Below are 25,724 nucleotides of genomic sequence, written 5' to 3' on the forward strand. Positions count from 1 at the left end.
AGTGAAAAGTGAAAGTGAAGTCGCTCAGTCATGTCCAACCCTTAGCGACCCCACGGACTGCAGCCAACCAGGCTGCTCCATCCACTTCACTAAGGCACACTTATTTACCTTTCACTTGAAACATACAGTTATCAGTTCTTCACACTAGGCCATATATTGTAGAAATGTTTCTTTCAAAAGAATATATTCAATTTCATAGTCATACATTCACTTTCTTACTTTTAACTCACAATACCCATATGATCAAGCCACTTTGATATTTTATTTTTTCATATGCTGTTTATTAATCTGACCTTTGACCTCTTTTAGATGTGAAAGCACAAAAGCGTAATCAATATCTAGCCATGAACATCTAATACAAATAAGACAGTGGATATAGGTAGTTATACTAGAACACAGAAAAAGGAGAGTAAAGAAAGTAAATATTAGCAGTGGCCAACCATAGAAACGTTCCAAACGCTACCACAGCCCACATACTCAGTGAATGCTAACATAAATGAGATGTCCTCTGTTCACGAATACTGATTCACTGCCAAAAGCCAGACATCTATGATTATAATGCTATTAGCAACGATGGCTGAACTGAGCTATTCACACATTTTCTTACCTGATTTTCTTTGTGGTTACTTCCAGGTAACAATTTTTGTCACGGAGACTCTAATTAGCTCTAACAGGGATTGTGACCTTATTATCCTGATAAATGAGGATTCCTAACTGCAAAAATAAGTACCACAAATTATCGAGCATTCTAGAAAGGTTTTGGCTCAAAACCGATACATCAGTAAACCCCTCTCTACCCTTCCTTTAATTCTCAATTTAAATTTCTATTCCTCACAGTACAAACTGATCCTTAAGACTTTTATTTCAAAGTCAAAAGCTCCTGCTGTATTACCATGCTCACATCACATGGCCTATCCGAGTGAACACAGGACAGACACTACACATCGATGTCAGAGTCCCATGTCAGAGACTGAAAGAGATAGCATGGGGCCAGGAAAGAGTGGAACACCAATGTGACAGAGTCCTAAAGCCAAGCTCTAAATGGTCTTCTGCTCACTAGCGGCTGCATTTTGAAAATGCTGATGGAAAGGTAGGGCCTGTCTTTGCTTTGGAGAGAATCAAGTGTCATATAAAAGCATGTTCCTAACTCCCTAGCAGCAGTGCTGTCCTCCCACCCCTCACTCACGTTGCCCGGCAAGAGAGGCACTGCTGGCCCCTGGAGACAATGACAAGGAGCTCTGTATTCTCTCCAAGGGAGGGAGCAGTGAAGACCAGCTTCCTGGGCTCTAAACTAAGCCAGACTGCCCTGCTAATCCCCCCTAAATCCTACAGCCTGGGGGTGGGGGTGGGGGTGAGGGTGGGAGACAGAATAGAAAACAATTCAAAGTTGAAGGAAGGGCAGTAGCTCTGGACTGCAAATCATAACATTTCTATTTGAATGGTGGAGGGGCGGGGGCAGCATGGCAGGGGATGGGCAGATACAAAAAGCCTGTATGTTTATAAAAACACAACACAAAAATAAATTTTATCCGTGATCCTTCTGATGTGCTAACCAACATCTGCCCCCCATCATTTGCTAGCCCAGGCTGCATGGAAGGCGCAGAATAGCAGGCATTTTCACACGCCGAAAATGCAAGGCTGAAAGAGATGTTACTAGAGTGTAAATTACTAATTAGCTCAATAGGAGACAAAGAGAGAAAATACCTGTCACAGAATGCTGTTTACAACTTGACACATAATAAAAACAACCCTGGAAATTTCAGAAGAGTGTCTTACTTTTCAGACTTCTATTAACATGTAAATGGAAAAGGAACAGTAGTATAGTCTCTAAAACTGCCCATGACTCAGAACAATGACACATGACTGGAAAGAAAGCTTTTCCAATAATTTGTAATTTTCTCATCCCTGTAAAAGCAAAGTGTTTTTCATTATTATCACCAGCTTTAATAAGAGCTATATTTTATAGCTTTGATGATCACTAGAGGGGGCGGGGGGTGGGGGCTGGCTACAAGTGCTATATTTCACCTTGGTTAGAATTCAGTTCATAATCCTTTCAGCTGAAATCAGACAGGCCTCATTCTGCAGGTCACGCCTTTATCAAATGGACAGGCTACCATTTTCATAAAGATGAAGGATGAGCTGGATGCTGGCAATGGGGAGAGGGTCAGTGAAATTCCTTCATATTCCAACAATTGAAAAGACTCCCCAGATTTAGGTTTATTTGGGGGGAGGTAATAGAATGTTACGATATTTATATTCATCTCTTTACCATAAGGCAAACCTACTTGTATTAATTGCAAGCAATGTTTCTCAGGCAGTCTATTTTACACTTACATCTTTTCCAGTTCCTCGAAGCAACAGAGGGTCTTTAGGGAAAACATGTATTTCACTTAAATATGTCTCAGTCAAGGTGTTGAACGGTGCTGTGGCTCCTGTTTTTACGCAGTAATCACCCACACATCATCCAGAGCTGGCAGATGCTGAGGACCACTTTGTGTAAGCATACTGTCCAATGTACTAAGAAGGCCCCTACAAAAGGGCAGACCAGGACAGTTTTTGCTGATGAGGAATGTTTTTCAAAATATCATGAGGACAACAAACCATGAAACCGCAAAATCCACTCAAAGTCCAATCCTGAGATTCTTTTGCCTCACATGCTTGACTGAAATCAAACACATACCAACTTGCTGATATACTGAAACCATTCTTCCCTTTTCAAGATTAAGGCCTTCATATCCATTTTTCTTTCAAACTTACTTCTTTAAAAATATACAAGTGAGGATATGTATGGCTGAGTCCCTTTCGCTGTTCACCTGAAACTATCACAACATTGTTTGTTAATCGGCTATACCTCAATATAAAAGAAAAAAAATACACAAGTGAGAGAAAATAATAAAACAAATGGTGCAAAATAAAACAATTCCTGGATTTGAAAAAAGGTATACATAAACTCCCTGTATCATGTTTGCAACTTTTCTATAAAATTTGAAAACTGTAAAAAAATCCAAAGTCACCAAAAAAATTGAGTAAAATCACCACAAAGAAGGTTTCTCCTAATGTTGTTTTGAGTTTCAAACAATTCACATACTTAACTCATGCTGGGTACTTAGAAAACACTAATAATAAAAAATTATTACTTGTTTTTTTAATGTCAATTGTTAAGAAACCATTTTGGTGAGGGATATTGATAATGGGGGGAGGTTATGCAGGTATAGGGTCAGGGAAATCTCTGTACTTTCCTTTCAATTTTACTGTGAACCTAAAACTGTTCTAAAAAAACAAAAAGAGTGGATCAATTATTTAAACAAATCAAAGCATGCATTGGAGTAGGAAATGGCAACCCGCTCCAGTATTCTTGCTTAGAAAATCCCACAGACAGAGGAGCCTGGTGGGCTACAGTCCATGGGGTCACAGAGTCGGACACAACTTAGTGACTAAACAACAACAAAAAGCATGCATAAATGTATTTAGCATGTTGCTTGCATAGGCACATACAAAGAGAATACAGGGGAAAAAATCAGCAGGAATCTGAACAGATTTTCTTCATGGATAGATATCCACACTGAAACCTGAGTTCCATTTTTCCCTCGGTGGGCAAATAATCTCTCATCTACAAACCTGTGTGGTCTTGTTATATACCACAGAGGTCTTCAGATGAGATACTGTCACCCACTGAGGAAAAGCCAAGGGCCTCTTTCTAGCTAAAAAAGTTGACAACAATCAATCTGAAATACAATTAGGCATCTTATTGACTTGGATTTGTTTTGTTTTAAAAATACAATTTTGTAAGGAAAAATATACCACAATGTAAGAACCCTGATGCAATCTTTGCATCAAACACAGCCCTCATGGTGTCTGTCCAAGCTCCCCATCTAGGAAGGAACTGAGAAATGGTTAATGACAGAATCTAGGGCTAATTTAAGGACTGGCAAACAAGACCGGTTAGGGATAAAATAATCTGAAAAGCATGGTGATGGATCACTTCACAGCAGTCAAGCAGAGGTAATACTAAAGTAGACTGCCCATAAAATGCCAAGGTTCAAACCCTATCCCCACCTCACCCTACCTTATGAACTAAAAGATTAAATCTATCCTTTAGTTATTACCTGATTTAAAAAAAAAAACAGTATAATCTATACTACAAGATTATCAACTATCAAACAAGTAGCTGTAGAAATGTCTGAATATAACCTTGGGCGAGTCATTTACCCTCTAGGCCCTTGTGTTTCATCACATGTGAAATGCGAACAGTAGCAGTGCCACCCTCATAGGACTACTGGAAGGAGTAAATGAGTTACAGTCTGCAAAGAGCTTACAACAATGTCTGACACAAAAGCGCTATATATGGGCAGCTACTATTACCGAGTTTATGAAGAAATAAGGTCATCTTGACTTCTGAGTATAAATATCTGCTTACTATAGTATCAAGAATGGGGCAAGAGAAGACAAGCACAAATATTGTATTTTAGTTCTGCATTTGTTCTGTATTCTGGGTAGAATACAGACTGTCCTATTAGAGAAAATAATTAAATGCTGGAAAATATTACCTACAAAGGTTGCCACATTACCTCTGAAGATTTACACAAAGAGGATAAATTTTTATCTACCTGGGATGACTTAAGTGGGATATTGACTGGAGTTGCAGGATAAACTAGAGGTCCTTTCAAGGTTTCTTCCCATCCAAAGAATCTACGATTAACCAGAAAAACATTTAATTATATACAACCTATTGGTTGAATAAATAAACTTAAAAGTTTTCGCCTTAGCAAATAAGATTGTAGCCAAAATAAACTGAGTAGAATTCTGCTTGATGAAAAAATGGAAATAAAACTTAAATTTATCACTGAATTCCTTACTGACAAATAGAATTATTTGTACTGAAAGAGAAATATCAACTGAGAAATAACCATTTACAGTGAGAAGTGGAGACTTAACACACTACAGCAGGATACAGAAACAACAGCTAAGGCCCAAATGGACTTTCCTTTGGTTTATCTTCTAGTTTATATTTTCTTCTTCATCATTACCAAGTAAGTCTAAAGTAATTTATATTAAGATATCAAGTACAAAACAATTATATTATAAGAATGGCAATGCCACAGACAGAATACAACCTACCAGCACTGCCAAACACATCTAGAAAGGACGGGAACACACACACATATTTTATAGAAACAGGTGCCCCATACCAAAGTTACTCTTCAGTTTGAAAGTTAACACTTCAGACTAATCCTCTTGAAACTTAGCAGGAAAAATAGTAATTTTAAAAAATCCTGTCAAACTGCTAAACCAATCTAGTCACCTTGAACACCTGCTCCACAGAATCTGGAGTCCATGAACACAGCAGCTGAATCCAGAAATTTAATATTCTAAATTACTCACCTACATTAATGACCAATGTTTCTGATGTCCACTAATTAAAATCTAATCTTTGCCTACTATCACAGATGCCATAAAGGTGATCTTTGCTATTTATACAAATACCCAGAAAACAGTGGCAATCCAAAATTTACCCAATTTTGAAGAAAAAGCATATTTGTGTATCTGAACGTACACCAATGAAATAACCTCGTATGAGTCTCAAGAACAGTTTGTGGTTTTCTCTTAAGTAAATTATATGCTGTCCTTTGGTACCATTAAATGTAAAGTAAGAATTGTTCATATTCTTAGCTAAATGTAAAAGCTTCAGGATTAAAAATCATCAAAACAAAATACTTGGTTAAGAATAACCTAAATTTTGTCCCAAATTTCTTATCTCCCTTTAAATTCCCAAAGGTGTCTTAAATATCAAAAACTTATTCTAGAAAATTCACAACTACAAAACAGGAGAGGCAGTGGAGCTGTCCAAGGCTCCAGCATGCATTATCTTACAGGTTATGATAAAAATTACTCATAAACCCATTATTTAACTGAAAGATAAATCCCACTGTAAAATCCTCTACTATTCTAAATCTCCCTTTCTTTACTCCATTTTTGTTAAATGGGTGAGTTCTCTACTACAGTATAAAAAGTCACACACAAAGCTAAAGGCAGCTAAAACCCTCAGCACCCTGATTTACATCTTCCCCTGTGAACTTCCCTGGTTGGCTATTTGCCTTTCTCTGAAATGATTTCAATATTCTCCAGCCATCAAAAACAAGTAGACAGAAATTTGATTGATTAAACAAAACAAAAAGATTTTCATCTTTATCTATCTCAACAACAGGGTGCTCTCCACTGAAAATAAAAATGCTGTCGAGAAAGCACTGCCTAGCGCTTGTCAGGTACCACACTGCTACAACACAAAACTGTCACACATACAGGCACAACCACACTGGAAATACAACCCAGTTTCCTATGATCACAACACCAGTAAAAGGCAGAGCTTCTCAGCACCCAGTTGACACTTCATCATTCATACAAGAACAAAATCAAAATGAGTCTCATCTTTTCAAAGTGGACATGAAAAGTCGATTTAAAAAACCATGAAAGGTGGAAGCAGAGTCAAGATTCCTTGAAGAGAGAAAAAGGGTTCTGGAATTTCCTATTTCATGGACAAAAGGACTCACACTTTCAATACACTAACAGTTCTCTTCTCAACAAAGAACTCCTTTCCTGCACCCCCCACCTCCACTGTTACTTTTTAGTTTTTGACCCTATCTCTAGGTCTCTTTTCACTCACCATGGTTCCTCCTCTTCTGCACCAAAGGCTCCCTACTCTTGATTCTTCACTACAGCGTCTGTGCCCTGACCCATGCAGACCTTCTGGAGCATCTCCCCCAACTGCATACTCGATCCCCACCCCTGTGCAGTCTCCCCCAGGCTGAAATCCATCAGGCTTCCCCAAGCTTCCCTTAACCCTGTTCTCTTCCCTCACTCCCCATCTCATCCTTTAAATCCTGGGGTCCATTTCTTCCTTGCTCCTCTCACCCTCTGCTTTCAGTCTTGTCTCTTTACCTCACTGTCTGGACCTTGGATCTTGCTGAACCTCGGCGGTTAACACAATTCCCCAGTAACCCTGTCCCAGACCGCCATCACTTCTCACACCCTCACTCTCTTCTCCTTTCAGCTTTTCTGGCCCCCGAATTGTCCTACAAACGTCCCATCTCTCATGTCCATTGCTTTTCACCCTTCCAAATCGGCCGCACTTATTCCTAACTCCACCTGGTTACTAGTCCAGTGTTTAGTTCCCCTCTTCCTCACTTTCAAGAATTCACACCCACTGCCCTTCCACTAACCCATACCTTTCTCAGAACCTCGCAGTTCCCACCCATCGCCGGTCCTAGTCGTTCAGCTCATCTCGCTCTGCACTAGTTCACACCCTTGTCACGTCTGGCTCTTAATCACTCTCTCTCCTCTACTCCCAACTACTCCCCTAGCTCTGCCCCTCCTTGCCTTCCACTTCCAACTCTCACCCCTGTAACCCTCGCCACACTACCATCCCCGACCAAGCTTTCCCCTCCAGAACCCTGCTCTCACACCTAACCCGGGGAGCCCTCTTTCCGGGCTCGGTCCCCCCAACCTCATTCCCAGCCCGGGTTCCTGATCACCCAGCCTGGGCTTTGCCTCCTTCCCACCTCCTGGGCTGGCCTTCCCTCACTCCTCTCCCTGCCTTCTACCCCTTTCTCCCCTTAATCCTCATCTCATTCTCAGATCCGTTCCCCCGAAACGCCCCCAATCCTGCCTTCCCTTCTCCCCTCCAGGCTTTTACCCCAAACCCAGCGGCCGCCCACCCCGCCAAAATAAAGGGCCGGCGCGCCAGGACAGCCGGCCCTCGCCTCCCGCGGACCCCCGCCCCGGGCGCCCCCAGCCCGCCGGCGCCGCGGCCCCGCCCCCTGCCGCCGCTCCTCCCGCCCGCTAGCCGCGCGCCGCCTTTGTCGCCCCTCACCCGGTGTGTGAGGATTTTGCTTCTTTAAAGGGGAGGGCCAGTGTGCCGGAGACTCCTGTCCCCGCCTCCGAGCCTCCGAATGGGATCCCTGGCCGTCGCGTCCTCGCCGGTTCCCGTGCCCCCACCCCCTGGAGCTACCCCCTTGGCGGCCGCCCCACCTCCTCCGCCCCCTCCCCCGACCCCCCTCTATTTACCGCCATCATCAGCACGCGCGAGCTGTCACCAGGGCGCGAGACAACCGAACCCGGCCCCGCCCCCTTCCCGCCCATTGGCCCGCCCGCCGGAGCCCCGCCCCCCGGGCCCCGCATTGCGCCAACGGCGCAGCGCAGGGCCCCGACCCGGCACAGACATCCTCTCCGGGGGTTCGCGCGGCGGCCGCCAAGTTTAGGGTTAGCCACCGACGCGCGGCCGACTTGAGCCTGGAGTAAGGGGCGGCGGCGTAGAGGGGAGTTGTGAATCGCGGGTCGAAGTTTGGTTGAGGCACAGGAGGGTAAATAAGGTTTCCAGACAAAGAGACTCTTAAAGGTACAGAGTCTTACGGCCGTCCCTCCTCCTTAAAGGACCAGAGATTCACAAGAGCCCATCTCCGCCGCCCATCAGCCTGCGGAACAGTAAAGGAATCTTGCGGTAGTTCCCCGCACTCCTTTTGGATGGAGCGTCTTTAACATCTCTTCCCACTGCCACGCGGGAAAGCCTTCCTCATTATACCGTATAGGTTTAGGTTTTGTTCTGTTAAAAATAAGACTGTCAGTTTTCACGGTGTCCGAGAGATCCTGAGGCAGCTTTTGAAGAAGTTACTATTGGTTCCCAGGCGAATGGAGCAACTATCTGACTTTTGCCACTGATGACCCAGTCGGGATTCCGCCTTTTTATGGAAATTCCCCTAAGGAAGTGGTTCGCTGCTGCAGTAAACTGAAGAAGTTCAGCAGAAGGTGGCGGTGGAGACTCCAGGGAAACAGAACTGCGGCAATTTCTACAAATCTTCTCAGCCTCAGAAAAAGTTTCCTTCCCGAGTAGCCTCTTGGGTGCACTGTCCTGACATAGTTTGGGGGGGCGGGGGTAAGTTCCTCCAAATAAGACCAACATTGTTACATCACCCAACTGCAGGTAAAGGCTTACGTTTAAATACAAGCGCAAGGAAAAGAAACATATTCCTTACTACCTACACTGGCTCAAAGCTACACACTTGTAAATATGAAATAGAGAAGCAACAGAAGCCAAAGAACAACAACAAACTAAATAAGAAGGGGGAAGAGCATGTGCATGTGTAAGCATGAATCTACAACGCCTGGAGTCAACTCTGAAATTTCCAAAGGTAACTAACTTAAACACTTTAAAAACTTCTGATGAAGCGATAAGACCGAGTGATTGATTAATTGATTTGATGAGGATCTGCCACGTGGTTCAAGAGCTCAGTGTTCCTGTTCAGTGTGTGACTCTTGGCCATCCCATGGCTACATCCCATGGACTGTAGCCCTCCATGGGATTTTTCAGGCAAGAATACTGGAGTGGGTTGCCATTTCCTCCTCCAGGGGATCTTCTTTGCCCAGGGATCAAAACCTCCATCTCCTGCACCTAGTCACCTGGGAAGCCCGCAAGTTAAGACCTAAAATTTAGCACTCCCTTTGCTAACACCTTTAACGTAATTTTAAGGAATTCGTATCTTACATTTTAATGCCTCAATTATCTACTTTCTCCTCTTGCTCCCCAAACCCTCAAGAAAATTTCTGGAGAATAAAGATCGTATTTTATTCAATGTTATTTCTCTAACAAAGTTCCTGACACATTTATAGGTGCTTTTTTGAGTGAAGGATTTTGGAGTCACTTAAGACTTCTGAAGGAAGCGGTGCCTGCAAAAAAGCAGTTCTCAGTACTGTATGTATTAGACCAGTGGTTCTCAAAGTGTGGCCTGTGGAGCCCTGGTGATCCAAAGACTTTCAGGAGGATCCCTGAAATCAAAACTGTTTTCATAGTAGTAAGATACTACTTGCCTTTGTCACTGTGATGACATTTGCGCTAATGATACAAAAGTAACAATGGGTAAGATTGCGGCGTCCATAACACAAATGGAGGAAATGGCACTAAACTGTACTAGCAGTCAACACAGTCTTCACTGCCATCCAGTCACGGGAAAAAGAATGATAACCGTGTCACTTTAAGGAAGTGCTTGATGAAACACTAAAGTAAAACTTTATGTAAGAACATATTTTTTCAATAATACTGTTCTATGTGATTAAGTAGATAAAGACATAAAGCACTTTGGTGCCTTATAAAGTTTCTTTTGAGGAAAAGCACCTGTTCAATTTCTCTGAATTTTGACCTGAATTAGCAATTCATGCAATACCATTTTCACTTGGAAGAACAGCTAACAGTCATTCAGCCTTGGGTATCTGACAGATATTTCCTCAGAAATAAACAAACTGAGCCCGACAGCATTTGTTAGTAATGATCAAACTCAAGCTCTCAAGCAAAACTTAGGATTTTTGAAAATATATCCACCACTCTGAGCTTAATATCTTCCCAAGACTTTTCTGTTGAGATTGATGGTGATATTAACAAATAATGATTTTTTGATATTGTAGAATGAAATGTGTCAACATTTAAAGGATCTGCAGTATTTTCCAAACGACCAATGCATGCTACAAAATCGTGTATGGTTAAAAGAGCCCTTCACAGTGCAAAATAAACTAATCAATGTTAATATAACAGAGTAGAGAAAGCTCACTGATAGACTCTGAGATTCCACACTGCAACTAGCCTTCAGCAGAGCTGCGATGGAGCATCAAAGAACATCCCCAATGACTGGAGGACAGCAGCACTGTGGTGGTGGTGGTTCAGTCGCTCAGTCACAGCTGACTCTTTGTGACCCCATGGACTGTAGCCCTCCAGGTCCGTCTGTCCATGAGATTTCTCAGGCAAAAATACTGGAGCGGGTTGCCATTTCCTTCTCCAGGGGATCTTCCTGACCCACGGTTTGAACCTGCAGCTCCTGCATCTCCCACTTGGCAGGTGGACTCTCTACCCCTGAGCCACCTGGGAAGCCCCAGAATGTGTGAGGTTGGATTTCTTCACATTCTTCAACTGAATAACAAATTTCAACAGACTGACTAAAGAAGCAGACACTAGGATCCATTGTCTTCTACTATGCTAGATATTCAAGAGATTTGCAAAAATATAAAACAATGCCATTCTTCTAAATTTTTTTGGAAAAAAGTTACTTTTCATTAAAATATTTTATTTATGTTAATATGTGATGGGTTTATTGTTACCTTTAAATGAATTAATACTTTTTCATTATAAATAAGTTTTAATTAATCATTTAATCATTTTTTTCATTATAAGTAAGTTTTAATTAAACATCAATGATACAACCCACACTAAGGCTCTTTGGGGTACTCAGTTAATTTTTAAGAGCATCAAGGAATCCTGATACCAACAAGTTTGAGAATGGTGCATCAGATGGAAGCAGAAAGATTAAAAAGGCTATTTTAGATAATTAAAATAGGAAAAGCTTACGTAGGATAGCTAACAAAAAGGTTTTATTAGGACTTCAGAGTTAACAGCTTAGGTGGTTCATCAATGAGGAATGGAAAACACAATCAGGAACACTGAACTTAGACACCACTGGCTGCAAGTAAAGCCACCACGTACATCTGTATCAAAAACAGTTGAGAAGCAGGCACAACTAAGACTCGGGAACCGAGGAGAAACAGGGATGGATGTATTGCATGAAAGTGAAGTGAAGTCACTCGTCCTGTCCGGCTCTTTGTGACCCCATGGACTGTAGCCCGCCAAGCTCCTCCGTCCATGGGATTCTCCAGGCAAGAATACTGGAGTGGGTTGCCACTGCCTTCTCCAGGGGATCTTCCCAACCCAGGGATCGAACTCAGGTCTCCCGCATTGCAGGCAGATGCTTTATCCTCCGAGCCACCAGGGAAGCCCCAAAGAAGATACAGTAATTTCTACCCCCCGCCCTTTTTTTTGTTGTTGTTAGTTCAGCTTCTTTTCCTTTAGGCTGTAGGAGAACAAGTAAACATCTCAACCCTGTGAGTAAATATTATAGTCCCTACAACTATGCTCACTGATCTGGTTACAAAAATATACCTGTATGATAGACACTTTCTCTGGACCCTCTCCCCACATTGCTCACTATTACAACCATTTCCTTTGCACTGGAGCAGAATTTTAATTTGCTACCAAATAGTAGCCGCTAATGCAGCTTCCCGTCTTCAACATCCTAACCATACACAGTACCTTTAGTGCCATTAAAAAGATGCAAGAGCAGAGGCAGCATCATTTGCCTACAAGGCACTCTCACACCTCTTCTCCCTTGAGCCTCTCAACAAGCCTATGAAATACAAAGGGCATCATCGCTCCCACTACACAGATGAGACCCAGAAAGGCCAACGTGATTGAAGTTACCTGGCAGGTTAGGGACGGCACTGTGGCAAGCACACAGCCATCTGTCTCCTAAAGCCGTGTTCTCTTCCCTTTAGGAGGCTGCCTCAGAACATCTGTCCTGTCACCTCCACATTCCAAGCCTTGCCTTTCCCACATGACAGAAGATGTTCAATACTGAATTCTGCCTTTATACAATCTAGAATATACAAACGTGGTCCCTAAATTCTTCTTTAAAGCCTCCAAAGAAAACTCAGTAGAATTCATATTAACCTTGAAAAACAGGTCTGTGCCATCTGATGCAGCAGGGCTGTATTGGTAAATAAAACAGAGACCACAAGAGAATTAGGGCTCTTTGCCCTGAGAGTTCCAAGAATCTTTTCAACTCACTAATTTCATTTCAGAGGCGACGAACTATTTCTCACCTCATCGATCACACCATCCTGAAAAATGAAAATACGCTCATGAAGCCAGATGCCATTATAACAGGGTAATCTTCAGACCCCGTGGGCTGAGTCACATGGAAGAGTAACTCCTGGGCCACAAAGTGGGCTATAAAGATGCTCCTGACATAATCCCTCCTACTTATTTCTAAGAGGTTGTGTGTACATAGAGAAAAGAGAAGCAGGAACCTATAGGAGAGATAAGAGCAGGGACACAGTGCAACTTCCCAGAAACTGACTGAAAGGCCTGAGGACTATAAAAATGAAGGAGGGAAAACTTTGAAGGGGATGGACCTGAGATGAAGGTCCGAAAGGCAGGGGAAGGTCTCGCGTGTGGTTAGTCAGCTGGATGTATCTCACACCTGCTTTATCTTCGCCTTCCTGTTCTTTCCTTTCAGGATGTGCTCCCTTCAGAGATTCTTTTTTTTTGGATCACAGATCTTTAGATACTTTAATGAACCCTATAAATCCTATTCCCAGAGAACTGCACTTCTCCACAAAGCTGTGTCCACTTTCAAGGCATCTTAGGCTCCCTAAGGCTCCCTCAGGGGTTGAGAACCTGTAGTAGAGTTAGAACCATAGTCCGCTTATACTCCAGCACCAATTAATGATCAATTCCCTCATTAAGTACCAGACAGTGTCCACAACCTGGGAGGGAAAGAACGGGTAGGTTTTGATTTTTGTCTCAGAGGTAGTGACAAAAGTGAAATAAACAGGGAAGAGACTTCCCTAGATGAGGTGAAGTCAAGGCTTCATGATCGCTGGGAGGGATGGTGTAAAGTTATGGGTACTGAATGACAGTCAAACTGTGTGACCTCAAGGGTCCCTTGTAACCCAAGAGACTGATTTTGGAATGCTCCATGCAATGGCAGAAACTCACCTTGGGGGGAGTTTTAAGTCTTAACTTTTGACACCTAGAGGACACACTTAGGTGGGAATTTATAACCACTCCCCTCACCTTCGGAGAAGGCACTGGCAACCCACTCCAGTTCTCTTGCCTGGAAAATCCCATGGACGGAGCCTGGTGGGCTGCAGTCCATGGGGTCGCTAAGAGTCAGACACGACTGAGTGACTTCACTTTCACGTTCCTGCATTGGAGAAGGAAATGGCAACCCATTCCAGTGTTCTTGCCTGGAGAATCCCAGGGACGGGGGAGCATGGTGGGCTGCCGTCTATGGGGTCACACAGAGTCGGACACGACTGAAGCAACTTAGCAGAAGCAGCAGCCCCTCACTTTCTAGGATTTGGGGAGAAAATTTCTCACTACCCCTCTCATCCTGAAGCCTCAGGAATGAACACTGGATACAGTGGGCTGGGACAGACCTGGCGCTAGGAAGGAGTGATCAATCCCTGGGTATTCCTTCAGTGACACAGTGACACTCAAACACGGGGGGGGACATAGGATGACTTGGTCCTTCAAGACCAAAGAAAAGAAAGCAAGCAGGAGGCAGCATGGCTACAGGGGAGACAGGGGCAAGCACAGCACAGGAGCAAAGGGCAGGAACTATCAAGGGATCAAGAAGCGGACGACGCACAGAAGAACACAGCGCTTCCCCAAATTCTAGCATCCACCTTCCTCCTCCAGATTCTGCCTCTGGTAGGTATCACCTGTAGTATAACTTACTAGTTCCCTGTAAGAAGACTTTAAAAAACTTATCTATCCTCATCATATAAGACAAAAGTGCCAGTTATATTTCTCTCTAATATATATTAGAATAAGGCTTAAGTATTAAAATAAAAATGTATCCCACATTCCACTTAAAATCAACTGGCCACACAGAGGTCCAGGTGCCACTCATTGACACATGCTGGAAGCCATGACTCCTGGGTCTGAAGTTTGGTCCTGACTCCAGCCTCACCTCTCCGCATCCCCCATCTTATAGTGAAGGAGAACCAGGTCAATCTTAACGCTGCCCTGCATGGCTCCAGCAGGTGAGTGAATTTCTCTGTGACTGGCAAAGGTACCCACCAAGGTGCCATGTTAGCAGGATCCTAGAAACGTCCTGGTTTCTGCTCTTTTGGGGTTAGATACAGATAGTGAGGGGGTAAGGCATCTGGGAAAAAAGGAGGGAGGGACAAGAAGGCAGTCTGGTGGAGGAGAAATGTCAGACTTGAACCCCAAATACTGCATGCCCACTTTCTAGCTGTGTTTTTTTTTATTTTTAAAATGAGGCTAACCATTCCCCCTTTTCCTTATTCAAAAGCTTCTCAACTTTCACTCAACCTCATCTTTCAAAAATTACATGCCAACAACACTAAACTAACTCTTGGAAGTCCCATTCAGACATACATACCGAAGGTGGATGACATGTGGGCCTTTCCCACCAGTTACTGGTTCAGTTTTGGCAACTTTGCTAGCGGGATTAAACTAAGAAATGTATTGCATTACTTGCCTTTATCAGCAATAAGCTTTCTTTAACTGACACGAAGGACAAAGATGGACAAAAGTGCGTGAGGTGGCAACTCTTACAGATTCATCTGGTGTTCGCTGGGCTTAAATCTGGTCAAACGTATGCTCAAAATAAGGGGAGAGAACAAAGGTGAAGACTTTCTGGAAATTTATGAGCCAAGATTGTATCTAAAAGACAATTAGGGAGTCAGTAATAGGAATCCCTCCTTATAATGCATAAATCTAGAGTCATATTTACCACCTTCAATTTCTGTTTATTTTCAGGAACACATTATACTCAAAATGCCATCTCATCTCATTGAAGATTTAAAGCAGTCTACAGCAAAACACAAACAGGTAAGTCTGGACAAGAGCCAACATAAATCAGAAGGCCAAAAACATTAAGAAAAATCTATGTATTTTATTATGTATAAATGAATATCTAAAACATATCTCCATTTTAAAATGTAAAAAAAACGAAGAAACAAACGAAGCCAGAGGAAGGTGAGAACAAAAAACACAGATGACAGATTTTACAGTCAGAAAGTTGAACTGAGCTTCCTGTCAGCCAAAGTTAAAAGGGAAACGTGATCACTACCTGATTCTTGTTATAGAAGCTTAGATCTGAGCACTTATATCTGAAAACGATTTCTCTTTATGTGTTTTCGATGAGGACAACCCACAGTACATACATGAACTCGTTTCCTAAGACCAGCTCTGACTGTGACCTCAGTGTTCACTGGACTGAACGTCTCTGTAGCAGGAGGGTGGTGGGCAGGCGATGGAGGTCCAATGAGCAGCTCGTAGGCTCACGTGAGACGAGGAGTAAGAGTTCAGGACACCATGAAGCGCAGGGGAGCCTCAGGTCAACTGTTCGAGCTCTGGGCACATGAGAACTGGAGAGGTCTTGACGCTGAGACTGACTCAAGGGGTGCAGAAGTGACGTCCCCACGTGAATAATCCAGCTAAAGTGGCTCTGACATCAGCTCCATCCCAATCCAACTCAGAAACAAATGGCTTACTTACAGGGGTGCTCTTTGCAAAATAGCAGGAATAGTCTTGGGCACGTCCATTGAGCTCCCTGGAGCAGAGACTACTAACTGGGCCCCCACATCCATTTTCTCCTTCACCTTTCAGTCACAGAACCCCCGGCATTTTAACTGGGCACATGACCACCCAAATAAGAGGCTCTCTGTCCCAGAGCTCCTCTCAGCCAGGTGTAGCAAGCATGACTGGAGCAACTCCAGGTCATGGCCTTTATAAAAGAAAACTGTTCTCTCTCTCTTACCCCAGGGGAACTGGACATGTAGCTGATGATGCTCTGAGTCGCCCAAGGACAGCACCCCAGGGGTGGCTGGACAACAAGCTCAAAGGAAACCAAGTTCCTGATGACTTTGTGGAGTTAAGGTTGCCCTGGGCTATCTGATTACCTTTGTACTATTAGAGAAGAGAAAAAATAAACTTCGAAGAGCCTCTGTACTTTAGGTTCTCCTTATAGCCACTCAGCCTGTGCTTTAATATCATTCACTACAGAATGGAAAGATGGCCAGAGGAGAGAATTCAAAGGACTCAGGCAACACCCTAGAAAACTGAACTCACGATTTACCTCAGCAAACAGGTCAGAAGATGACAGCCATCAAATAAGCTTGGCCTCCTGCTTCTTCCCCAGGAAAGGCCCAGCCACATCCTCTGAGCGAAGTCCAAACCGCAACACACAGCCTGTCCACTGTGGGCCTGGACCAAATCCTCAGGAGCTGGTAACACAGACTGCCTTCCCATCGACACTCAGCAGGGACACCCCCATCCAACCTTTTCCCCTAAAGCAGGAGAGCTCCAGATGTCTCCACTCTGGATAATCACTGTTCCTGAGGACAGGCCAAGCCCAGCAAGGCGGGGGCTGAAACAGCTGTGGCGGGGGAGGTGCAGGAGGGACTGTGTGTGAGGCTCAGTGGAGGGGAGTCCAGCGCCCCAGAACAAAAGCCACAGTTGGGAACTAGACAGGGAGGGACACCTTCTCGTCTCCCCAGGATTTCTGGGGTCCAGAGGCCTGAGGGTGCAGCGCCTGCTCCTTCTGTGGAGTTCCCCCACCACCACCACCCCCGCCCCCGCCGGTGACAGAGCTCAGCCCAGCAGCTGCCAGTTGCTAACGAATCCCCGCCACCGGCACCTGCTGCTGCTTGCGGATCTTGTTGAAGAGCTCCATGTACTGGACCATGGTGTCTGCTGGGCTGTAGACAGCGTCGTGTCTGTTCCCAAACACTGCGGGCGCCCCTGGGGTGTGGCTGCCTAGAAAGCTCTGCAGGAACTCCAGCAACAGGCTCCAGCAGTCGCTAGCTACCACACAGGGGCCATACTCCACCTGGGGACCAGGAGAAGGGAGATGGAGGGTGAGTGAGGGCAAGGACAGGTTGTTTGCCCTCTGCATCCATCTTCCCCAACCCGGAGACCATGACACACACCTTCCAACCCAGAGTTGCCCCGCAGGAAATATCCAGCTCAAACACCAAGAAGGTGAAACCCTCAGCACTCACTGTACCCTTTAAGCTCAAACATTCTCATCTTGGGATTATCAACTCACAGCCCTACGTACAAGACCCTGAGGGCAAAGCTTGGTCCCTTCAAATTATCTCTGAACTTTATAGTCCCAGCTATGATGGGTGTAGATTTATGGACAGTTTGGGAAAATTCTATGAGAGAAAATGAAGAGCAGGAGAAAGAGTCTGCGAGTATGTGTGAGTTGGGGGAATTGACAAGAGGGCAAAGAGACACATAGGCCCATAGGCCCATAAGTCACTTCAAGACCAAGGTAGATACAACCTGGGCTCTGACCCTAAGAAATAATTTCCCAACTCAGGTGACAGGGGCTGAAGGATACAGATCTTAGGCTTGTTCATTCTCCTCTCCCAGTTTTTCACTGGAGAGATGGCAGGGGAAATTACTGGCAACTACAAGGAGCAATAAGTAAAGAAACTGCCGCGTGTGTTTGTGTTGCCAAGTTGACAACGTGGTGAATAAACAAACAGCGGGTTCCCCGGGGGTCTTGGCAAATTCTCTGTGTGTTACGAATGAAAAGAGTCAGGATATCTTAGCTCTAGCGGTCCCTGGAGTGTCAGAGGGGTCATGACCACTAACGCCCTTTTCTCTACCTGTGCTGCTTTTGAGGACTTGCCTATCCCCAGGTCTCCACATTTGAACTCCCTCTTTAAATGCTAATCCTGCAGGAGGCATCACAGTCCCCAAAGTCAGCAGTGCTCTCTGCCCTGAACTCCCAAAGCAATCTGTGCTTCCTTTATGGCATTTCTTACAGACTAACTTCAAAAACAGCTTTCATGTTTGGGCCTGGCTCTCTTATTAAGTCATAAATGTTCAAAAGGAAGGCCCTGTAGTTTACTTCTTTTTTTTTTAATCTCACACAGCGCTGAGACTGTGTTAGATGGTGCATACTCTCACTGGTCCCAAAGCCAGCTACTGTCACACTCCATCTTTGTCATTTTCAATATATGTCATAGATGAAATCGTCACACATACCACGAAAGAAAGAGGACAGCATGTCAAAGGGAAGGGCACATCTTTGCTTCAGAACTTTGAGTGGCCCCTCCATGCAATAGTTCACCTGCCCCTCCTTGACCATCCCTCCTCTCTTCCAGCAAGCCAGCCTTCCTAAGCTTTCTACCTGCTGTGAATCCAGCTCCCCATTCCCATCCTGGGCTAGCGTCCCTAAGTGATTAAAGAAAGGGTAAAAATTGCAGGGCAAGGAAGCGCAGCAGACAGGAACCAGGGAGGCAGACACATCTGCCTGCATTCAGGGTTGCGGGAATCTGCAGAGCCAGGCCCTTCACCATGTCTGCTCTAGTTCACCGAGGTCTTACCTCCACAGAGATGCCTCGGGCACTGGGCCCCATTGTGACCGTGCCCACCTTCACTAAGAAGTCACAGTACTGGTAACGGGTGCCCCGGGTCTCGATCTTGCTGGCCTTGGCGCTCTGGAAAAAACCCTTGAGTTTCACCATGAGCACGTCAAAGTTGGTGTCGGCAACAAGGCAAGGGCCATTCTCAAAGAGGGCGAAGCAGCTCAAAGGGTACTCGGAATTGTGCATCACATACATCAGCTTCCCGGCCTGACCTGCAAGGGATGGACATCCTGCTCAGGGACAAGACCTTCCTCAGCACATCCTGGAGTAGAGGAGAAAGTGCTGAACGGGGCCAGGAGGCAATCCAGCATCACCCCAGCAGTCCTGGAGGGCAGTGGAGGGAAGGCCCTCACCAACAGCCTTTTCCAGAGAAGACCAGCAGCCAGGCGTCATGTGGCAGAACCCACCCGATCTACAGAAAAAGGTGATGGGCACACTGGACCTTTTGACAGTCCAGATAATGGTTTAATTCACTTTTTTCCCCAGCTTTTATATTTATTTCTGATAGCTGGGAGTAAGCTTTGCGCCCCATTATTTGTAGTCAGCCCTGCATTTTTGCATTCTGGTTGCTATGCCTTCTGGGTTTTAGCTTCTATTTTCTTTTTTCTTCTCTCTTGCTCTTTTTTCTTTTGGCCACACTGTACAGCATGTGGAATTTCCCTGGCCAGGGACCAAACCTGCACCCACTGCAGCAGAAGCACAGAATCTTAACCACTGGACCACCAGGGAAGTCCCTGGTTTAACTCTTAAGTTGAGTGATGGGCTCACAGATGGATGATTAAAGATGATGATTAATAACTCACACAAGATTTACATATGGTCTTCTGTATAGTCATATATTCCATAACAAGGAAAATAAAAGTAACAGCATTTGAGCACACCACACGAAGCAGCTGCTCTCTTTTTTGCCCATCACTCCCTTCCTTGGCCTCCTCCCTCTTTCAAACAGAGGAAGTGGCCCCACAGAAGCAGCACAGCGGAGAATCTGAACACAAGGCTGGATGGGAGGCCAGAGCCTTGTCTTCTGTGCTCAAGTTTAGACATCATCCTGAAGGCCACAGGGTTGAGGGGGGGAGTTTGGAGAATTTTAAGATATCCGGCTGACTTAGGAAGCAAGTAGTTCAACTGCAGCAGAAAGAACCTGGAATCTAGATCAGAAGACCCGGTTTTAAATCCTGGCTCACCGGCTCCAGTCCCTGAGAAGTGAGTTTTCCAGGTCCTTAAACTAACCCCAACACTGTGCGAGGGCTGAAGAGGCATGTAAGCAGAGGACTGAGCCCCTGGCCTCAAGAAGCTGACAACTCACTGAAGACTGTCACTGTCCTTCCCTGATAGCTCAGCTGATAAAGAATCTGCCTGCAATGCAGGAGACCCTGTTCGATTCCTGGATCGGGAAGAGAAGGGATAGGCTACCCACTCCAGTATTCTTGGACTTTCCTTGTGGCTCAGCTGGTGAAGAATCTGCCTGCAATGCAGGAGACCTGGGTTCAATCCCTGGGCTGGGAAGATCACCTGGAGAAAGGAACAACTCCCCACTCCAGTATTCCGGCCTGGAGAATTCCATGAGCTGTATAGTCCATGGGGTTGCAAAGAGTTGGACACGACTGAGCGACTTTCACTTTCATTGAAGATAGGTGGAAAACTTTTTAGAAGACCATGAAACCAAAGTGTTTGCCTGATGACAGACCAGAAGTCTTTGGAGGGAAGGAAAGACTTCAGGGAAGGAAGTGGTCTAAGTGGCAAGAGTCAGCTGGAAGAACCTTCATGGAAAAAATAGGACCTGAAGTAGGATACAGGAGAGGGTAGGATTCAGGCAGGGATGAGAACGCAGCAATGAGAATGAGTGCAGAGACAAGTGCAGGTGGCATGGCCTCTAGGCAGGCCTCCACTGTGCCGCCACCGCCTGAACACAATCGGCTCTGCACCAACCTCGCCCCACAGCCTCCTAACTGCCCACTGCATATTCACACCTTTCACCTGGGAAGTCCAGTTCAAACATTTTAATCCTCCAATAAAGACATCCAAAGCCGATCTGTCATTCTGTTCTCACGCAGACTCACTGTGGTTACATACTTAATTCATATTACGGGAGTCTGGAAGTGTTTTTACTCTCTTAAAAAAATTCTGAAAAGCTTTTGGTCCCCGACCAGCCAGCACCCACATCACTACCTGGGAATCTGTTATAAGTGTATATTCTCCACCCCATCCCACACCCACTGGGTCAGAAACTCTGCGGGGGTGGGGAGGAGAGGGGAACCCATCCATCTGTGTGATAACAAGCCTTCCCTCTAGGTGATGCTAAAGGTAGACAGTGTAAGAACTTCTGATGTAAAGGCACAGAGCCAGTAAGCGACAGAACTGGAACGCTAATCCAGGCGTCCTGACCTCCTTCCATCCTACCCCACTGCCCACTGAGAACCTGCTGTTTCTCCAACTAGACTGTAGCTCCTTGAAAGCAAAGATCTGATCAGGAAAACAGACACCAAGCCAGGGAGTGTCACAGAAGGAGCATGTCATCTTACATCTGTACACTAGTGTTCTGTTTCCCAAATGCTTTCATAACTGTTCTCTCTTTTGATTCTTATATTCTGCCTTTGGCAGGCAAAACAAATGTGAATATTGCAATTGCACTGATCATGAAATTCAGTACAGCTCTTAGGCTACCATTTATTAGCTATTTATTCCACGACAACCTTGGTTTGAAGGGCTTTGTGTGTACTAGCTTATTTAACTAGGAGATCAATACTGGAATTATCTTCATTTTGCAGATAACTGTACTGGGAAGGGTGCAAAAACAGAGCCCACACAGGAAAGTTTCTTTAGAGGGAACGAAGTACAGGGGGTGGTAGAACTGAAAAATCAAGTGGAATGGTGAGGTCACCCAAAGATTAGTAACACAGGGAGCCGCCACCACCCCTAGGCGGGAAGGAAAAAGGGCAGATGTGCTGTTCTGAGAGCCAGGAACAAGGGTTGCCTAATAGGAGGTGGAACCAAGGAAGACACACAGCCACAGCCAGAGACACGACCCAAGGCAGAGCGACAGGGAGAGAGACTGTCTCTCTTTCTTCCTCTCTCCAGGTTTTGCCAGTGCCTTTCACTGGCCAGAGGGAACTAAATGGGAGCCGGGCAAATGGAGTTCACAGGAGCAGGGCGGGGAGCAAACCCCTGGGGAAACAGGCAAGGGACCTGCACAGGACCAGTCTCAGACTGCAGAATTACCTAAGGATGCAGTTAGTTGTGGCAGGCAGGACTCTGCTATCTGGTTCCATGATTTAGGCTTATTCACTGCACTGTGGAACCATCCAAAGTCAAGTTACTGAAGAGCCAAGACTAAAAAGAACCCAGGTTCCCTAACTCCTATTCAGAGATCCTCTTTACCTCCCTACCACCACCACCACCACCAGCAGCCACAAATGCATCTCAATTTGAAATACATTTAAAACAAAAGTTAATTCATCGGTCAAGGTTATGCTAAGCTGGTAGCCAAGGCCACAGCTAGGTGTGGGAAACAGGAAGCTTTTCTACAGAAAGTTCCCCAAACTCTAAAGCTCCAACAGAATCATATATAAAGGGTTCTGGGCTTAAAAGGAGACTTTTTCAAACTTTGGAGTACATAAAGATCACCTGTGAAACTTACTATAATGTAGATTATGACTGATTACCAGTAAGTCTGTAAGCTGGGCCAGGAACCTGCACCTCTAACAAGCAACCCAGATGATTCTGAGAAAATCAGTGACCAACACTTTGAGAAATGAAAAATGCTTTAAAACTGCAAAAAGACTACAACACAGGCTCAGACTAAGAGATGAAGGAAAAAAAATAATGAATTCAGAAACACATACACCACATATCCAAGAACACCACCCTCAGCAGAAGAGCAGAAAGATTCCAATGAACATGAATGTCTATTAACTCCAAACCAGGTTCCAGCCATCCCACAGGCCCATCTCTCACTGACCTTGGCTGCCCAGGGTAGAGGCAGCTGTGTGGTAGGTCTCACAGTCCACACAAAATGTTCCTTGCTTCTCTGCTCCAAGCATCTCCAATTTCCGGGTGAGGAGCTCCACAGTCTGCTGGACACTCTTGCCCTCAGCCACGGGCATCTGAGACACACTGGAAGGAAAAGGACCAAAATCATCAATGAGTCATTCACCTGCCTGCAGAATCACAGCTCATCAGGGCCAGTTTGTGCACAGACAACATCAACCCGAACCTTCTCATTTTAAAAAGAAGAAAACAGAGGCCCACAGTCTGAGAACTCCACTAAGAACCAAAGCAGGTCTCAGGACGCATACCAGTGCCTTGAACTTCCTGTCTAGAGCACCTCCGTTTACCGAGTATGGCAAGTATGCCAACATTCAAGAGAAGATTTTAGGTGGCACGCAGACTGAGCTTTCAGTAACACAAAGTTATACAATGAGAAAGGGATTTCTTCCGTGTTTCTTTCAGTTTTGACTACATCAAGAAGAAAGCCTCAACTTGGAATTATTATTCCAATTATTATTACTCTCTTTAACACTTTGCATGCAATCTGTCCAGCACAGTAGCCACAAGCCACATGCAACAATTTACACTTAAATGAATAAAACAAATTAAAACCTCAACGCCTCAGCTGCAAAACCCACATTTCAAGGCTTGATAGCCACAAGTGGCTGGGAGCAATGCTAATACAGAACATTTCCATCAAGGCAGAAAGTTTTAAGGATCCTGGGACCAAAGAGAAAGCAAGCCTCAAGTTTCTAATCCTCAGACGTGAAAGGCAACAGCATGTACACGAATTTAACCAAAACAACGAAATAAAAAGTCATTTCTGAGATTTTCTTCTATGGTGAGGGAAACTGGCTCCCCCTTTGCAGAGTGGCAGCTAACAATCACCAAGGACCAACTATGTGCTAGGTAGTGCCCAAAGACCTTTTGATGAACTAACTCTGAATCCTCACATCAGCCCCATAAGATACACAATTATCTCCTTGTTACCAATGAGGAAAGTGAAGTACACAGGGGTTGAATAACTCGCACAAGGTCACAAAGCTTGGTGTGGTGTGGTCAAGAGTCAAAGCCAAAGAAGCTGGCTCCACGTCCGTGCCCTTAACTCTACCAGAATGCTTCCCCAGGAAGACAGTTGTCTGTTAAAATACTTTTAAGGAAGAGAACTAAAAGAAAACATTAATAAATAATAGTTCAAGTGCTACATGGCTATTTAAAAATCTTAAGTACAATCATATGTGGCTGAATGTTGGGGGACACTGCATTACTTTATGATCAACCAAAATCAACTAAATGAAAGTATAGAGTCCCACTGTTGCTAAAACTGTCTCTAATCTCCATCAGAAAAAGCACTAACAAGTAATGATGATGATGTGCCTTATTTTGAAATATAAGAGAATCCCTAAGGTGATGCTACTGGGGTCAGAAGTCCTAGAAGCCTGAAAAAGTTGAGAAGCATCCTAACAGATAGCACTTTCCCTGCTTGCCTTCTGCCCTGAAAGTACAGGTACTTCCAGGGTTTCATGCCTCTCTGCAGCAAACTTTTTTTTTTGGTTGTGCCACAAGGCATGCAGGATCGAATTCCCCAATCAGGGATTGAACCTGTGCCCCCTGAAGTAAAGGGCAAGACCCTAGCAAACTTTTCATTCCCATTCTTCGCATCCCTCTTACACTACAGGACTCTGAAGGAGGCTCATGATGTCAACTTCAGGAAGCAAATGTGCAGTCACTGACAAATCTGCACGACCTGGGCTACCAGAAGAAGGAGTTCCCACGGGCTTTATATGAGAAGCCTAGTGCCATTGCCTTCAGATAACCGGGCCTCTAACCCTCTCTGGGAGAGATGCTCAAGATAAATATTTTTTAAAGCCCTGAAATCTAGCATTTTGGAACTAATGACTCCAAGAGAATTAAGCCCATACCTTTCCCTGCCACACTGACTTATAACATGTTCGAGATAAGTCCATAGAAACTAAACCAACCATGTAATTAAACAGAATAGGAAACAGGCCCTAAAGAGGTGATGTGCCTCGAATTCCTATCTCTTAATTCCCAACAGCTCCTTTTTTTCCTCCAAACTCAAGATCTTACAAAGGCCAAACTAGAACCAGACACATGCTGATCTAACTGCAGTTAGTGGCTGTAGGGAGGGGCAGGCAAAAACCTAAAAAAAGATACTATCTCCTTGTTGCCTACCCCTACCCATCCAAGCCCTGCCTGCAGACGGGTCCGAGTCCCAACATCCTACTTTCAACCCTAAAGTTCTACCCCGGGCTTCACAGTCAAGAAATTGTACGAAGAAAAAAGGAAGGAGGTACACGACCATTAACGGGTTCTTACACCCTTTTACCTGCCGCCTTCCAGGAAGAAGGGGCGAATCTCCGAGGAAAAGGGCCTACAGATTCTGCAGCTCTCTTGGTGGCCCCCTCACCCACACAACCTGAGGACATTTTGCTCATCTTCCGGGGGACTGCGGACCCTGGTCTGGATCCTCCTCCCGGGTATATTCGAGGCTCCAGGGGCCTTCAAGTCCGCAAACCCCGCCCCACAAAGTCCTCTGAAGTCCTACCAAGTCACTCCCATGGTGTCGGGCCAGGAGGATGGGAGGATCAAACAACTGAAATGCGGTGTGCTCCAGCAGCCCACACGCGGTGAAACCACCTCGCTAAAGCGAGCTCCGATGGAGGGAGGCGCTCCGGAACTTACGTAAAAACACAGCGCCCCGTCGA

The 25,724-nt window shown here is 45.0% G+C and overlaps 2 protein-coding genes across 5 annotated transcripts in view; both read right to left on the minus strand.

Annotated features, from left to right (window-relative positions):
- Positions 1–17,307, minus strand: part of USP49 (ubiquitin specific peptidase 49) — a 76,765-nt gene extending 59,458 nt beyond the window's left edge. The window contains exons 1-2 of one of the 4 annotated variants that reach the window (XM_088831349.1): positions 7,868–7,985; positions 4,608–4,689 (exon numbers count right to left, since the gene is read on the minus strand). The gene's annotated coding sequence lies outside the window, so the exon portion shown is untranslated. Of the gene's footprint in view, positions 1–4,607; positions 4,690–6,661; positions 7,361–7,867; positions 7,986–17,264 lie in introns of those variants that run through there. The other 3 variants (XM_055407269.2, XM_088831351.1, XM_088831350.1) reach the window with 3 other exon arrangements.
- MED20 (mediator complex subunit 20) lies at positions 15,499–25,689 on the minus strand. Its single transcript, XM_055407276.2, has 4 exons — positions 25,565–25,689; positions 22,967–23,121; positions 18,967–19,220; positions 15,499–17,456 (listed from the first exon to the last, which is right to left on the minus strand). Exons 1-4 carry the CDS (start codon positions 25,576–25,578, stop codon positions 17,241–17,243), a joined length of 639 nt encoding a protein of 212 aa, XP_055263251.1. The 5' UTR covers positions 25,579–25,689; the 3' UTR covers positions 15,499–17,240.
- Between the last annotated feature and the right edge of the window lie 35 nt (positions 25,690–25,724).

Source organism: Moschus berezovskii, chromosome 23, assembly GCF_049115385.1.
Source record: "Moschus berezovskii isolate FMDL1 chromosome 23, NW_MosBer_1.0, whole genome shotgun sequence".
Taxonomy (NCBI): Eukaryota; Metazoa; Chordata; class Mammalia; order Artiodactyla; family Moschidae; genus Moschus; species Moschus berezovskii.

What these genes read in the sequence shown, in the direction of transcription:
- MED20 (XM_055407276.2), bottom strand. An exon ending in CTCTACCCTGGGCAGCCAAG is followed by an intron (nt 19,221 to 22,966) that starts GTCAGTGAGAGA and finishes CATCCCTTGCAG; the next exon opens with GTCAGGCCGGGAAGCTGATG. An exon ending in CCCGAGGCATCTCTGTGGAG is followed by an intron (nt 17,457 to 18,966) that starts GTAAGACCTCGG and finishes CCTGGTCCCCAG; the next exon opens with GTGGAGTATGGCCCCTGTGT.